A 17,091-nucleotide genomic window follows, 5' to 3' on the forward strand; every position below is an offset into this window, starting at 1 on the left:
TTCAGCGTTGTGTGGAGCCTCCTCTGCTGCATTCTGCTATATTGTTGTTACAGTAAAGGGTATATAAAAATGGATAAAGAGTTGTTTCGTAAGCTTGCTTCGAAGATTGGGATAACATCGATTAAAGTGTTGAGGTAAGTGTTCAAATATAACTTACTGTTTAATGGTTACTGTTTAATACTGTTTAACTTGCTTTGAGAAGACAGTGGTGTTAGCAGAACATTCGTTCATTTAGATGTCTCTATATTGTTTACCATGTTACTTTCAATATTCGATCGGAATTAGCATGCAAGTGTGACTTGAAAACCACATTAACACTGTTTATTTGACTGTGAACAATGTCGTACTTTGATAGTCATAGACTGCTAATATGATTTCGCTATTTAGAGTTTGCAAATAATACTTTTATTAAATTATATTATTAAGGGGAAAGTCCGAATGTGCGAATATAAAACCAACTTTACCTCAACATCTGACCGTTTGTTTTCAGTCAAGCAGAGGAGTACGTGCGATTATCCCAAGTGAAATGTGTCGGCTTGAGTTCTGCGACTGTTACCAGCAAAGCTGTTATTTGTCTTGAGTTGGCAGCGACTTCAATGAAATCTCCTCTAGACAAGGTATGATCCTGTTCCCTTTGTGGGCTGTGACTTGCAGCATAAACATCAAGGGTGCAATTCTGGTCTGAGGGGTGGGGGGGGACCAAATCTGAGTGATGGTGATACTGTAGTTGTGGAATGTTGGTGATAGTTGTAGAAATGTGCACCAATGTTGAGTAATTGTGTGCAGAAAAGCCTAAATTTCAATTTTATTTGACATTTTATCATAACATATACAGTGTATTTTTAAAATGAGAACAAATGAAAGAATATAATTTTTGGGAAATAACATGAAGAGTTTATTTAATTGTTTTTAAGAGTTAAAACAAATTTGGATATTAGAAATTGGAGTGTGCGGGGTGTGGGGAAAGGTGACTGATCTTTAAAGAATGCCCCTATCACTATCAGTGGTGGGAGCGGGCTATAAATCCAGGGTCTTCAGGATTTCACACTACCTCAGCTTGCTAAATTAATTTTATATTATTTTATTGGGACAATTTATCTCCCTAAATCATTAATTCTTCTTGAAATGTTTATATTAAATGCCTAAAAATAAAATATATATAGACTTGCAAACATAAGTGAAAAGTGAGATCCTCTTCCACTCGCATTGTAGCCTTCCCTCCCTTTCAAAGGTACTCGTAAAAGTAGTCAAGGCTACTTTTTATGTTATTTAAATATTAGGCCTGCTTGAGTTCTACTTTTTAATCGCCATAAGGATGTATTGTAAGCATGTTATAAGGTATGGGAGTATACTGGAAGAAAAGGAGCGAGTCAGACATACTTTTTAAAAACCCTTTTTTTTTTGTTGGAAAAATCATTTTTTAAACAAATTTCGTTTGGTATCATTTTATAGGCCTGTGTAGTGTATTTTTTGTTCAGGTATCAACAAGAACAACAAAACATTTGAGGTGAGTTATTCAAGACTTGCTTCTAAAACAAAAAGGCCAAGACTTATTGTCAAGATTTGTTTAAATAATTAAGTAAGCTATAATCGTGGAAATCAGTTAACATTTAGCATGGGCTTATATTCTATTATCATTTTAAAGGCAAAACAATATTAATATTATCATTAAAGTGTTTTATTTTTCTGTCTTGTAATAGGCAGAGGTTTAACTAATTTTTTTTTTTTTTTGCAAAGCAGCATATACCCTAACATCTTTTAACCAAAAGGTATCCGCTGCAAATTCACTCATGCACAAATTAATAAGATTGGAAACCTGACATTGCAGGCCGACTTTGCAAATGCCACCAATTAGGCTATTTGTTTTTTTACATCAAAATTTCATATTCACTTATGTAAGTTTTCGTGAAAAGGATTAAATAAGTTCACGACTGACTATATTACAATAACGTCAATTCCAATTCAGTTTCTAATGACACTATCGCGTCTTTTTCAAGAAAACAGCTGCTTTAGAACTTCAAATGTTCAACAACCCTAACAGTATTACATGTCTTAACAATAAAACTGAAGAAATAATTATAATAATAATATTTACTCTGGTGAGGTTCGAACACGGGTCGGTGGAGTCGTAATGCAACGTGCTTACCACTGGACCACATGTAGCGCTGTTACATATGAAGTGAAAACTTGTGCTCAAATAAGTTTTATTAATGCAGCGAATCATCTGATTGAGCAGGTGTAATATTCATTAATATTAATTATTCAAATTCTTATTTTCACTAAGGTGCCGCTGTTTGGGGTCGAATTATGGTGCATCATCATTAACCTGCAGGCTGCATTCTGCTCACGGGGCTGCGAGAAAATAAATAATAAGAGCGAATCTGCGGCAAAATAATAAGTAAAAATAGTGAGGCTATGGTGAAATAATAAATAAATGAAAAAAGTGCGACTGCTGAGAGTATGAGCAACTAGGGACTCCGGCCCTCGCGGCCAAAAAACAAACCGGCCCACCGGGAATTCTCCCGGTCCTCCCGATTAGCCAATCCGGGCCTGTGCTAGCGTTATATCTAAAAAAAGTGAGGGGGACATGTCCCCCCCGGGAATTGCGCCACTGATAAACATACACACGTAACTTACATCACATATATATGTAGCTGCATATTTTTCCTCGCTAATTTATTTGTTTGGTCACTATCTACATACTATGTAGTGGCCATTGTTCATCATACATAAGAGGAAATTTTCATTATTGTGTTTTATTTTCTGACTCGCCACCAGTGTAATATCTGTCATGCCCCAAATCCTAATTTCTTATTGATCAATAGATTCAATTAAAACTCAGCTTGGAAATCTGTTATTTAAAGTAAATTGCCCATTCGTTTAATTAGCCTAATTTGTAGCTACAGTTGTATGTGTCTTAAATGCACACAAATCATTTTAAGCAATAATAATAATTTTGTTTAAGGGATGTACACAAGTGATTAAGGAAAATAAACATCTTACATTTTCCCAATGCATCAGATGTCATAATTAGTTTAAAGACAAGGGACACCATGTTAGAAAGTGAAAATAAACTAATGTGGAGTAGGACAGGAGTGATTAAAACAAGTTTTGAAAAGTTAAATGTATTTTAATAGGAATGTAGAATGTTTTAATGGTGCAGGAGGTGATCTGCCTAAATGCTAACCAGTTAGCATACTATCTTTGAAATACAATTCCTCCCCTGTCATCCAAAGCCACGCCTCCTGAAATCGCGAAAGCACATTAAAGACGACAGTAGACAACCCACACTAGATCATGTCATTCACCAGTTAGAAAACTTTATAGTACAAAACTGTATTATATCTAGCACGTTATCAGTTATGTAGTTAGCAAGCAAAACTTGTCATCACTCACTCATCAGTCTCACTCTCTCATGCGCTTTGTCCTAAAGCAAGTACTGTATGCTTAGTGGTTGGCCGGCGGTGTGCAGGAATTACACTTATTACTAAGCCATACTTGCATGCTATTACAGAGCGGATATTCAGAGTAGCATGGTAAACAATAAAAGGAGCGCATCACAGGCTGTCATTGTTCAGAAATGAACCAATGTTAATATAAAACCAACTTCAGCTCAGTAAAGCAGGCTCAGCGGAATAGCGCTATTTACTGATGTTTTGTTGTTGAACTTAATAAACATCTACATTATTGATACTGTAAAAGGTTCCTCATGAAACTGAAAATAGGCACATCAATCTTTCGCCGGAGGATTTCAGTGGCTGACCTACACATCTGTGAATATAACCAGGGCTTAATTTGTGCCGGAACATGCCAGATCCGAATCCGGCACCTCTGAAATCTGATCCGGCACCTCATTTTACCGATCCCCCTCCTCAACCGCCCTTCTTCCCCTTCCGCTGTTCACTTTCTTCCACCACTCCCCAACCTTCTTCACTATCGTCCACGACACCCCCGCCCCTCTCACTTTTGTCCACAACACCCCTCCACCATCCACCGCACCAACAACAGTTAGCCTTTCTGTGTGGAGTTTGCATGTTCTCCCTGCGTTCACGTGAGTTTCCTCAGGGTGCTCTGGTTTCCCCCACAGTCCAAAGACGTGTGGTACAGGTGAATTGGGTAGGCTACATTGTCCGTAGTGTATGAGTGTGTGTGGATGTTTCCCAGAGATGGGTTGCGGCTGGAAGGGCATCCGCTGCGTAAAACAAATGCTGGATAAGTTGGCGGTTCATTTCGCTGTGGCGACCACAGATTATTAAAGGGACTAAGCTGACAAAAAAAAAATGAATGAATGATAATTAATATTCTTTCAACATTCTGCTGAACAGGAGTATGCCATCAAACTGTCTGGACTAAGTCCTTCGGTCTACTCCAGTAATTTAAAGGCTATGGAGTGCATGCTGGGCCTGCAGTCAAACCTGGGTCTCCGAGATCTTGCAGTCCAGTTCGGGTGTTTAGAAGCAGTTAAAGTGGCCTCTCAGATCCTTCAACGGTAAGAATTCACATCATGCTGGTGCAGTCAAATAAGCTTGGCCTGATTATAAATGACATGATTTAAAGCTACATTATGTGTTTAAGGTATGAGACCAGTTTGCCTGCAGCTCAGCAGCAAGATCTTGACTTGACGAAGCCTCTCTTTACCACAGCAGCTCTGTATGCAGCATGCAAGTGAGTGTTCTGAACCTGAAGCAATATTGTTGCATCATCGAGTCGAATAACGAATGGTTCAGAAATGCATGTTGGTGCGTGATTGTGTGTTTGGGACTTGCATCCGGTATTAATCAGTTGAGCAATTGATTTTTTTTTTAAACTCCAGCTCTTCATAAAGCTTGAGTAGTCAAAAGTATGAGGCTTTAATGATAAGTGTATTACATAGAACAGTTTTGGAGCACATATTACATTTGAAAAGGTCAATTGGATTGAATGGTAATTTACTAAAAATTACAGTAATGTTTATGTGGGCGAGAACTTAAATGTGCTTTGTTTTAAAACATTCAAATAGAAAAACATTAACAAATTGAAAAACTGCTTTAATGGTTTGACAAAACATGTTTTAAATGCAGAAATGTGCTACAAATAGTGCAGACCACTACCGAAATGTGTCGGGAGACGCCAAAAAATGACAAGCCCATCTGGTTAAGGTTGTGTCAGTGTAACATTGCATAAAAAATTGCATTTTATTCGATGTTATTTTTGTGCGATTTGTCAGATTTTTAGGGTTACAAATATACTAACTTCATGGACCTGTATGATCATGATGTTAAAATAAACTAAAAAGCTCACCTCTCAGACAAATTTGAAGTGCGTAATCTACAAGCAGCGTGGTTCATCACTTTTTGAGGTGCTTTTACACATTCTCTTAACTTGCAGTGTGTGGCCACCACATATTACATACAAATGTAAACCTTGAAGCTCAAATTATATTTGGAAATGTCAAATCTTGGATTGAATGTTACATTTTTGTGTGTGTGAATTTCAGATTTTCATTTGTACTCCATTTACACACGTCATCTACATATTAACCTCTGTGAAAACAAGTGCTTCCATTAAAAATAGCAGATCTTCTTTCTTAAAGGTGCTGTATGTAAGTTTTTGACTCTTCTAAAGCGTAACAGTACCATAATATGTTTGCATATATTTGAGAAACATAAAAGTGAACATTCTTGTTTATCTGTGAAACAATGCTGAAGTCAGATATTTCGCTTCGAAAATATGCGTTACATGCTGGAACGTCTGTTTTTTTTTTTTTTAATTTATTTATTTATTTATTTTTTTTTGGTCATTTAACCCAGTGTTTCCCAACCCTGTTCCTGAAGGCACACCAACAGTACACATTTTCATTCTCTCCCTAATCAAACACCTGAATCAACTTATCATAACATCAGAAGAGACTCCAACACCTGAAGTTAATGGGTCAGAAAAGGGAGACATCCAAAATATGTACTGTTGGTGTGCCTCCAGAAACAGGGTTGGGAAACACTGATTTAACCCACCCAATGCCACTTTAGCGAGTTATATTTCAGCACCCCGGGTTGCCTTGGTTGAAAACTGTGTATTTTATTCATTCAGTTAAAAAGACTCTCAAAGCATGCGTAATGAGACGCAGAAATGACTCCGAAATGAGACGCAGATTCAGAGTTGCACTTGAGGTGGTTATTAATTAGCAAATAATATAAATATTATGAATGTAAACATTAGGTGAGCAGGTTACGTTGTAACCACGTGTCGTAACAACATGCTTCGTGATGAGATACGCAGTGATTAGTAATTTGGCTGTTTGCACCAGGTGAAACACGACAGAAATTTAAATACAGCCAGTCAGAGGCACAGAATAGTGCACTCATTGCACTCTAACGAAATAGTAAAGTTTGCAAACTAATTAATACGTATTCAATGTAGATGCTAAATCACTGATTTGTGTTTGCTTGAGTCACAGTTCTGATTTCAAATGGTTTATTTTATTTTTAAGATGAGGTGAACCGTCTGCTGCTGCTTTCAGTGGTGTGGCAATAAATGTCTAGTAAAATGTCATTTAAACTCACATTGTTAACGTTTAACACTGAATAAAGCACATTAGGTGTATTTTAAGGGATCATTGTCAGTTTTCTGTTCAGCTGCAAGGAATAGAAACCATTTTTAAAATATGAACTCCAGGTATTGGTTAGAACAAAAACTCCTTTTAATTTGAAAATATTCCTTCTATCGCGTGCCGTTGCTTTTATTTAGAACACGACTTAAATCAGCCTTGTTGGTGTCATCAATCTTGCATGCGTTTTGATCCAGGGGTGCAATACCTAGTTCAGCCTCTGTGTGTCAAACTTGCATACTGCACCTTTAAAGCTGTTAATTATGAAAGACAGGCCAAATCTAAACATACAACATGGTGTCTGTGTGTTTTGGTGTATTATTAGCCAGCCAAACTGTAAAATAATAACCAACTTTAGCTCCCAGAACGTCAAAAACATTTTCTGCATGTCAACAACCCACAGAAGTCTCGAAATCTAAACCACACCTGGTTAACATGGAAAAATGGAAAACTAAATTGGTTCTGTCCTTCCTGTTTGAAGGTGCATGAAAATCAAAACTGACAGGAAATTAGCCTCTTCATCTGGAGCCAAGAAGGGGATCTTTGACCGGCTGTGTGCACAGTTTCAGAAATTTGGACAGGAGATCCGCAGTAAGTGTGACTTCAAATAAAAGCTGTTTGGGAAATGACACATCGCCTAATTAAAGTGAACAAAGGCAATTTTGAAGGGGTGTTGGTCTGGTTGTTTCATGTTCAACAAAGATGTTTTAAATGAAGGTGCCCAAGTTTTATTTTTTCATTAAAGAAAAATAATACTTCAAAGAGTTTTGTCAAGAAGAAAGACATATTCGCTGGTTACCATGGCCACAGACATATCACAATTAGACTTCATATATATATTTATATATTGTGTGTTTTTACTTGAAGATCAAAGAGCAGCCTGGTCTTTTTCTCAAGTAGACATTGAAGTTGTGATATTAAGCATACTGATTCACTCTAACTCTTAGATGAGGCTTCGTCTTTGGAGAAACCAGTCAAAGGCACTCAAAAGAGGCAGAAGACACTCACTGAAATGCTGGAAATGGAAGATGGTAAGAAAGGAAATGTTATTTCTAATAAGAATATAATATCTGATGTTAGATGAAGCATATGTCATGTTTGGTAAAAAAGAAAGGTTATTCTCTTTCTGACTTCATTTCTAATAAGATGAGAAACCTTTGACGTCCCCCAAGCGAGAGCGGGTTGAGCAGACTGAAGAGGAGGAGACGCACAATTATGAGGAGTGGAAGAGAAAAATCCTGGAAAATGCGTTAAAAGCAAAAGCTGTAGATTCTTGAAGTATGTACAGTTTTATATTTCCTTTTTATTTAAGGGTGGACTTTCATAATATCAGCAAGATCTCACTTGGAGCTGAATTCTCTACTCTACCTAGAGAAGTTGTATGCCCCCTTCTGGCTGCTTGAGTGAAATTTTCACCCACACACGGACATTACCAGAAGAATTAAGGCACTTTTATTATAGTTTTGTTTTAATGCCATTTTACTGGTGCAAATGAGTTTCTGATTGATTTTATAATGTGGAAAGATCTTTAATCCGTATCCATATAATGTATTGCAGATGTCAGCATTTTATCATGGCTCATTTAGTATGTCTGGATGGAACTGTTGAATCCATTTACGGATTGGATGATTTTACCAGGTTATAATCTAAGCTCCTTTCCCAGTCTTCTGTAATATTGCTTTGGGTCGTTGTAATTCGTTATACACGTCAAAGAAGGAGTATAATGTACTCAAGGTCAACTGGAAGGGCTTTATCCGTTTGTTTCAATAAGACATGACTCATTTGCTTCCACTTTGATTTTAATGTGAATAAAATGGGTGTTCTTGACACAATTTAACTTCTCATTTTTTGACTTGATTAGACATTTTCTACCCAGAAAATCGGTGACGTTTAGTATTACACTGAAAAATATTCCCGTTCAATGCTATCTACGCAAGCACACTCTACAGAATAGCAAAACAGGACTACCCTATGATTCTGTGCTCTTGATTGCTGGTTGCCATGCCATGAGCAAAACCACCTTTGTGCATGTATTGGTGCTCGTGCTCTCACCATATGAATGTATACATCTGCTAATGCAGTCAATACCCAGGAAACAGTTTCAAGTCACAGTATGGATTAACATTCAGGAAATCCTGAACAACAAATAAAAAGGTTTCAAATATAAAGATTTATATTGAAAATGTATCCAGTTAACATTTTGTTTCCGGCTGTAATGAACATGCTAAAAATAATAAAAATATAGGATTACCAATGTGTTTCTACATCAAATATTCATGCTATTTTTTTTTTTCTAAATATATAAAATGCCAATCCATGAGGACAAAAGCAACATTCAAATACTAGTATAAGGCAGAAGTGCCCAAGGAAAACACCTTCACAGAAGGGACGACCGCTTTTTCATGTGGTTCAAAAGCACACCCTGCCATCCATGCTCTACACTCCCGGTGTGAAAGCATGATGAAGACGTGTAAATGAAATGCAATGGTGTTGCAAGGTAAAACATTAGGGAAAATATGACCCTTTTAACAAGAAGGCAGGCAAGCACATATTGAACACGTACTGTGAAGCCATTTTAAAACCATTCAGACAAGTTCAATGTGCGATGTTGTGATGTCCACTATCCTCCAGGTTAATAGCTAATTTGGTGTACTAATTGATCTGCTTTGCTGAAACCTCTTCAGCCTGTTTGCTGCTGCCACTGCGTAGAAGTGTTTCTGTAAAGACAAACAGTCCTCATAAAAGAGCAAGATGACGTATTACGCTGGTATGTGATGACGGTTCCACCATATGTTATAAATCCATCCAACACATGCACTGCGTCATACCTTCCACTGACGGTGTGCAACAAGGTAACGCTGAAGCATCATTTGAGACTTCAGCCGAACTTTGTACATCTTGGCCTTGTCCTCCAGGTTATTTAGCCAGCTGTGCTTCATGCATCCTGATGCACTCAATCGGCTGCTGTCATAGAGACCACACATATTACACATTAAAGGTGTCTTAACATCCGTTGCTCAAAGAAACAAACAGTTCCATAGCAAAGTAGTCCTCTCTGACATGACTATGAATCATGTTGTTTTTAAGCCTTTGACTGAGAGCTGTTCTGCTCTAAAATGCTGATCGAGCACTTTCCATTTAGACAGGATGTCAATAAACCTCAGCAGGCGTACATGCATTGCATTACAGATTTATTAATCATTATATTGTGTTCGGTTAAAAACCATCAACACGCTTGTGGTAATGTTTGGCTAGCATGTGGCTACCTGTAGGCCACACTTGCAGACTTTAAACTTGACCAAACAATAAATGATATATTCCTTTTAAAACATAATTATTGTAAGCTTTGACTGTGGCTCAGTGGTTAGCACTGTTGCCTCACAGCAAGAAGGTCGCTGGTTCGAGTCCGGGCTGGGTCAGTTGGCATTTCTGTGTGGAGTTTGCATGTTCTCCTAAAGACTTGCACTATAGATGAATTGAATAAACCAAATTGGCAGCAGTGTATGTGTGTATGGATGTTTCCTACTTCTGGGTTGCACTACTGGAAGGGCATCCACTGTGTAAAACATATGCTGGATAAGTTGGTAGTTCATTCCGCTATGGTGACCCCTGATGAGACTAAGCCGAAGGAAAATAAATTAATGAATTAATAATAATGAATAAATTAATGAAGGAAAATAAATTAATGAATGTAAGCTTTGAGGTTAATCAATCAATCATTTGTGCGTTTACCAAACCCATGTATTCCCATTCAAATAATTTATTTAAAAAAATAGGTTTAACAGTGGAATTTGTGAATAAAAAAAACATTACCCATGATGCTATCCAGAAAATATGACTAATTAGAGTGTTATGGAGAAATGCTCACCAAAACAGACCTTTAGCTACTTTCACTTCAAGATTTTCAAATGCATATATGCTTTAAATCAAAGTTGTAAAGCAGGGGTGACCAACCCTGCTCCTGGAGATCGACCTTCCTGCAGATTTCAGTTGCAACCCGTATCAAACACACCTGCCTGTAATTATCAAGTGCTGTTCAGGTCCTAATTGATTGGTTCAGGTGTGCTTGATCAGGGTTGGAGCTGAACTTTGCAGGAAGGTCGATCTCCAGGAACATGGTTGAGCACCACTGTTGTAAAGTATTAAATCTAGTGACAAGACGTTCCTGTCGCCTGTTGAACCAGCTAGTGTTTAAGTTACAACATAGGTGCTGAATTAAAACTTACTATTAAATATTTTTGTTAAGTATGCAAATTAGTTTAACAGTGTTATATTTTATATTAATAATAATTCCTTACATTTTATATAGCGCTTTTTCTGGACACTCAAAGCGCTTTACACATTTTGGGGGTAATATCCTCCACCACCAGTGTGCATCATCCACCTGGTTGACGTGACGGCAGCCATATTGCACCAGACCGCACACCACATACCAGTTGATTGGTGGAGAGGAGACAGAGTGATGAAGCCAATTATGATATGGGGATAATTAGGAGGCTATGACTGACAGAGGCCAGTGAGCAAATTTGGCCAGGATGCCAAAGGTCCTCCTTTTTCGAAGGACATCCTGGGATTTTTAATGACCACAGAAGGTTAAGACCTCTGTTTAACAGGCCCGTAGTCAGCCTCCTGAAAAGAGGGAGGGGGGGGGGGGTCTCAAAAAGTGTACCCTTTTACTTTTTTTACGCTATTATTTAATTATGAGATTTAAGTACTGCATTTAAATACTACATCACTATTTTAGCTGAAATAGATTGTTGGATCAGTGTTGCCAACTTTAGCAACTTTTCATACTACCCTATCAACTTTTTTTTCAAAAAGCACCTAGCAACAAATTTAGCAACTTTTAACATTCATTTGGCTACTTTTAGCAATTTTTAAAAAGTGACTCAAAAGAGCAGTGGCTGCAGGCTTCACTCAACACACACACATATCACTTTAAAGCTAAATTGCTAGCTCAGATTGTTTTTCAACTGTTAATTTACTGATATTTGTTAACATGTATATTTGGTGGTAATTTAGGTAGCAATAAATTCCAATAGTGCTATAATTGTGGTCACTTTCACAAATGTGTTAATTTCACAAGTTAAAAAGAGTAAGTACACAAGCTGTGATTGTTTAAAAGAATGTAACTGTTCATGATCAGTGTTATATTTAAAAATAAAACATTCTTATCAAAAAGTGTTTATTACTTTTATAAATAGTAATATTATAAATACTATATTTATATTTTCATTATTATTTATATAATTATAAATATATTTTTTATACAAACCTAAATGGACATAATGGAAATAGTTTTTGCTCAGATGGCCAGTCAATTTGAGAAAACATTAATTATTCCGTATACTACATAAAGATGTAGTTTTGAGTTGCGATTACGCAATGACGTCATCACGCAAAGTAATATGTTAATAAGAACCTATTTATTCTGCATCTGGATATAATGTTTTAATATAATATTATACACGGCGCCTCAGAGAGTAGAGACATGACGGGCTTACGCTTGTCAGATACTACGTGATGACATCACTTGTATGCAAATTAGCATGTGATGTCATCTGGCAACATTTAGCTACTTTTTGGGCAGGCTTTAGCTACTTTTCATTGGAAATACTGTGTTGGATGGTCATCATAACCATCTTAACCTTTTTTCACTATTTGTGATGGCATAGCAGTCAAAATAGGACAATTGAGCTCATGTTCAAATTCTGGACCTTTGTCGATGAGGGGTGGGTCTTTCAAACCATTTGAATCCCCCTGACTACAGGCCTGTTGAACATCTCATCTGAAGAACGAGCAGTATAGAGTCCCCATCAATATACTGTGGCGTTAGGACCCACACAGACCGCAGGTTGAGCGCTTCCTGCTGATCTCACCAACACCATTTCCGGCAGCAACCTGGCTTTTTCATGTGCTCACCCATCCAGGTACTGACCAGGGGTCCGTTCTTCGTACGTTGCTTAAATGATCTAAGATGATTTGGCAGATCCTGGATCTTTTAATCTTGATAACTGATCTCTGGCTAATTTAATTCTTCAAACAAGTTCGCGAATCAGATTAAAATGTCTGGATAAACTAATCAGATCGCTGCATGTGTTGTGAAGGACAGATCTATCGATCCTCGAAATCAGGATCAGCAGCGTAATGACATCATCTGATTAATATTCAATTATCCATGTGAGCAAAATTACATAAAATTAGCAGTAAACGGTTTGTTAAATATGACACGCAATAACTTTCCACATTTGTTGTGAGCTGCAGGCTTTACACTTTCATGTGTCAAGAGTATTCATTATGTATTTCAATGCATATCAATGTATTTAGTTCTACATTTAGAGAAGAGTTTCTTTATTATAGTAGCCTAGGCCTACTCAAGGTTTTTTTTTAACCACAGTAAGGAATAACTAACAATTAATTTTGCATCAAAAAAAGCATTTTGATATCGGTAAAGGTGTCTGCAACTTTTTTAAAGCATCAAATCACTGGTATATTAGCGGTCAAAACACGTGCATGACTGCATAAATGACTATCCTTTAATTTTATATATATATATATATATATATATATATATATATATATATATATATATATATATATATATATATATATATTAAAGTCGAATATTGTGCATGTACGCGTTTGTATCTAAAAAGTTCATATCAATAAATTTTCTCTTTAAACCAACAGGTGGCAGTCTTTGTACTTGATTTCGGAGTGCAGATTGCATAAGATTTATTAATATATATTTTTTACTTTACATATATATATATATATATATATATATATATATATATATATATATATATATATATGTATATATGTATATAAAATATTGACTATTTTCTCAAGTGCATATAACTACTGTAAGAAAATATTAGCATTTGGTACATACTTTCAGTATTATCTTTACTTGAACTGACCCAATCTAATCCTGTTTATATGAAATGAACCTGCTCCCTAGCAGGTTTGAGCTAGCAGAACTGTTGCTATGACAACATGTCTCGGATGATTTTTGAAGAACTAAACGATCCTGGATCATGTCAAATCGTCAACATCCAAATCCAGCTAACTGAGTAATCCACGTACGAAGAACTGACCCCAGGTGCAGAGAGTTGCAGAGAGCTAGCTCCCCGCTAATGGATCAAATTGAAAGTGTCTGGTGCGTATGGAGAGGAAAGAGTGTCTCCCCTACAGGTGGTTTGTCAAGCCCACTCACCTGAGTTAAGCTAAGTGAGCAAACCTCTAGCTAACTCCTAATATTGGGCCAACTGATCCACAAATAAATAAAAAACACTTTTGAGCAAAAGGAACAGATGGTGTCCTAAAAATAAATAAAGTGTCCTTAAGGCGAGCAGACACTGTAGCATTTGCTCAAGTGCATATTTACCAGTAAGAACGACATAATCCAGCTGATTGTACTACATTATCATGGTGCCAGTAATCCATTAGTATTCATGGGCTGAAAGCATGAATGTGCAGTGGTGAAAATGAATCACCCAGCGTGTGGGGGGCTGTGATGAGGTCATTAGACAACATTGTCACCACAGATAAAGAGAAGGGAGAAAGGCCAAGGGGGGGTGTCATGCTGCGTCTAAATGCACCTTGTCAAAGCGCACTAGATCATTAACTATCACTTTTATTGTGCAGACCATGGTGAGATGGCCGGCAAAAACAATGTGCCCTCTCATGACCACCTGCTGTGCCAGCCTGCTATTATCTGATGCCAGCTGAGCACTGAGCAGTACAGCCCCTGTGTGGGAGAGGTTAGCTAAGACAGCGCAATGTGAGAGGGAGCTCCAAATGCTTTAAAATGCACCATGTTGCGTCTATGTCCAATTATATGTTATTTGTGCCTTTTTTCAGGTTTGATGTCAGGATGCATTAAAGGAATCTGAGCAGGTCAAAGTGGGCCAATGATTGAGGGATGGAAGAGAAAAGTGAGGCTCTTATTCAGGAGCAGGAGGTCAGATGAGAGGAGAAATACGAGAGGGCGTATTGAAGTTTGTGAAAAAGAATGTGCGACTTCTGCGTTAGTCTGTACTGTGAGGTTTTCATTAGTGGAGTAATGATAGATGAATACCATTTGGCGGACACAAGAAGGCTGGATATGAAGTCTTTGGCTTCCTCTGACACATTCTCGAATGCCTCCGCGTCAAATTCCCACTTGGCGTGCAGAATGTTGTTCATTGTTTCTGCGTCGTTGTCACCCATGAATGGAGAAAGGCCACTCAAACTGAAAAAAAAGGAAATCACAGAGGGTGAAAATAACTTAAATCTGTTCACCCTTAGTTTTAAGCTTTTCAAGGTATGATGTGAAGCAATTATGGGCAAAAGGTGCGTTAGTTTCTTTTGTACTGTTCTGGTCTATTTGTGAAATGTGCATAATTCGCAGCGCCGTGAATGCTGCTAGAATATAATTGATCAATTAGTCAGAAAACTTTCTTTTTCTTCATTTGCATGTTTAGTTTACAGTCATTATCTTAATAATAAATATCTACACTTAAAGGGCACCTTTGATGAAAATCATCTTTTGTAAGCTGTTAGGCCAGAACTGTCTGTATTTATAGTGAGTCCACTGACATATTGGAGTGACAGAAACACAACAAGTCTCTCTCTCTTTTTTTTTATTTCCTGATGTTAAAATAGGGTACAAATCCTAGCAATTTTGAGGCCCACCACAATGTGACGGAGTGCGGTTTTCCTCACCCACCGAATTTATTGATAGGTGCCATGTTTCATTAATAACATGTTTTTTTTGTTTGTTTGTTTTTGTAAATAAGCTGGGATTAATATATCTGTTCCAACTCTGTGATTTTTATAAGTTTAAAACATTTTTAAAACAGAGCATGTCTGTAAAAGCAGCTGCATGGTGTCAGTAAACGCTAATATATGCGTGTGTGTGTGTGCGTACTGAAAACGACATTTGTGTGAGACTCATCTTTTCAGAAAGGCTTGAATAATCTCCATCACAAATAGATGAAATAAACTTGGTATTTTTGACTAATGAGCTGTATTTCAGCTTCATCTGAGTCTTTCTCTATCACTGACTGGTGTTTATCTGATGTAACATGACGAGAACCAGACATGCACATTAGAACGGTGGGCAGGGAGAAGCAGCTCATTTGTTTTTAAAGGCGCAGACTACAAAGACAGCTACGATGTACTCAGACACTAAAATGGGCAGATTCTGGAGGCTATAATAAATAGTCTGATGGGTATTTTGAGCTGAAACTTTACAGACACATTTTGGAGACACCAAAAGCTTACATCTCGTAAAAGGAGTAAAATAGGTGTCCTTTAAATGTAATTTTGTAATCATTAAGTTGCATTAAACTATGTATAATGAACTACTAATGGATAATACTGTTACAGTATTTATCCAAGTTTATACTATGCATTTGAAAGTGAATTAATATGAGAATTAGCATGAGCTAATTTATGTACAAACATTAGATAACAGTAGTTTACAATTACAATACCTCATTCATTAACTGTGTTAACGAACTGATCCATACCGTAAAGCGTTAATGAAGAAAAAAAATCCAATAAAAAAATAAATGTAAGTAAATTATTATGCAACATTGATGTTGATATACACTTTTAAATTGCTGGGTTGTCTGGGTCAAATTTAACCCCACATTTTTGATTGCACTCCTAATGTCGCTAGTTAACACACTCAATGCTTTTTTTTCCAACACATACCATAATTTCTAAAATTTCAGCCTCTACTAAATGGTTGATATGTTGGTTTATGGTAAAAGTACTGGAATTAATACATATACAGTGCTCAGCATAAATGAGTACACCCCATTTTGAAAATGAACATTTTTATCCATTTCTCAGTGAATATGTGTAATATATATTGGTGCATTTGAACAAAACAGATTAAACAGATATATTTATTACAATAATATTTTAGTCACTGAACATCTTTAGAAATGTAAAGATAATACAATTAAATTCGCGCAAAATATTGCAAAAAGGTACAAACTACAGTTTCAACAAAATTGTTTATATTTTTTTCTCTTGATTTTTGCTATTTTTGAGAATTTGTATTTAATATTTTTCTATAACAAATAAACGTGACTGTATTAATTTTTGAATCATTATTGTAAGTTATTTTGTTAGATAAGCTCCAGATTTGGCTTCAGTACTGACTAAATAATGTATATGCACAAATATAATATTGTAAAGCTTCTTGTAGAAAATATTAATTTAAATGTGTACTGTGAAAATCAGAAAATATGAAGTGTAAGACCAATTTATTTAAAAACGTAAAATAAAACATTTTTAAATACTAAATCACCTTTATTTTTTGAAGTTTGCCATAAAATATTAAAAATTTTCATTTAACATGTTTTTTTTTTAACAATAAAACCAAAATCAAGTGTAGTAGTGCAACAGGATCAAGTTTGTTTGTTTTTTTGTTTTGTTTTTTGTAAACCAACAATGCTGTGTGTGTGTGTGTAAACCATTATTTAAAACAGTTATTTTTTTAATTACCT

The 17,091-nt window shown here is 36.4% G+C and overlaps 2 protein-coding genes across 2 annotated transcripts in view; one reads left to right on the forward strand and one right to left on the reverse strand.

Moving 5' to 3' along the window:
• orc6 (origin recognition complex, subunit 6) lies at positions 1-8,415 on the forward strand. Its single transcript, XM_056461964.1, has 7 exons — positions 1-134; positions 491-617; positions 4,326-4,489; positions 4,576-4,665; positions 7,065-7,174; positions 7,531-7,614; positions 7,730-8,415. Exons 1-7 carry the CDS (start codon positions 70-72, stop codon positions 7,858-7,860), a joined length of 771 nt encoding a protein of 256 aa, XP_056317939.1. The 5' UTR covers positions 1-69; the 3' UTR covers positions 7,861-8,415.
• The window catches only part of mylk3 (myosin light chain kinase 3), a 27,446-nt gene continuing 18,700 nt past the window's right edge, over positions 8,346-17,091 (reverse strand). The window contains exons 11-13 of the mRNA XM_056461963.1: positions 14,667-14,819; positions 9,412-9,547; positions 8,346-9,300 (exon numbers count right to left, since the gene is read on the reverse strand). Coding sequence (XP_056317938.1) covers positions 9,223-9,300; positions 9,412-9,547; positions 14,667-14,819 — 367 coding nt within the window. The 3' untranslated portion in view covers positions 8,346-9,222. The remainder of the gene's footprint in view (positions 9,301-9,411; positions 9,548-14,666; positions 14,820-17,091) is intronic.

Source organism: Danio aesculapii, chromosome 7 (assembly GCF_903798145.1).
Source record: "Danio aesculapii chromosome 7, fDanAes4.1, whole genome shotgun sequence".
Classification (NCBI taxonomy): Eukaryota; Metazoa; Chordata; class Actinopteri; order Cypriniformes; family Danionidae; genus Danio; species Danio aesculapii.

Bases quoted from the DNA above. Each gene is read 5' to 3' on its own strand.
- orc6 (XM_056461964.1), top strand. From the start codon at position 70: ATGGATAAAGAGTTGTTTCGTAAGCTTGCTTCGAAGATTGGGATAACA. The intron at 135-490 runs GTAAGTGTTCAA...GTTTGTTTTCAG, and splicing joins ACATCGATTAAAGTGTTGAG to TCAAGCAGAGGAGTACGTGC. The intron at 7,615-7,729 runs GTAAGAAAGGAA...ATTTCTAATAAG, and splicing joins AATGCTGGAAATGGAAGATG to ATGAGAAACCTTTGACGTCC.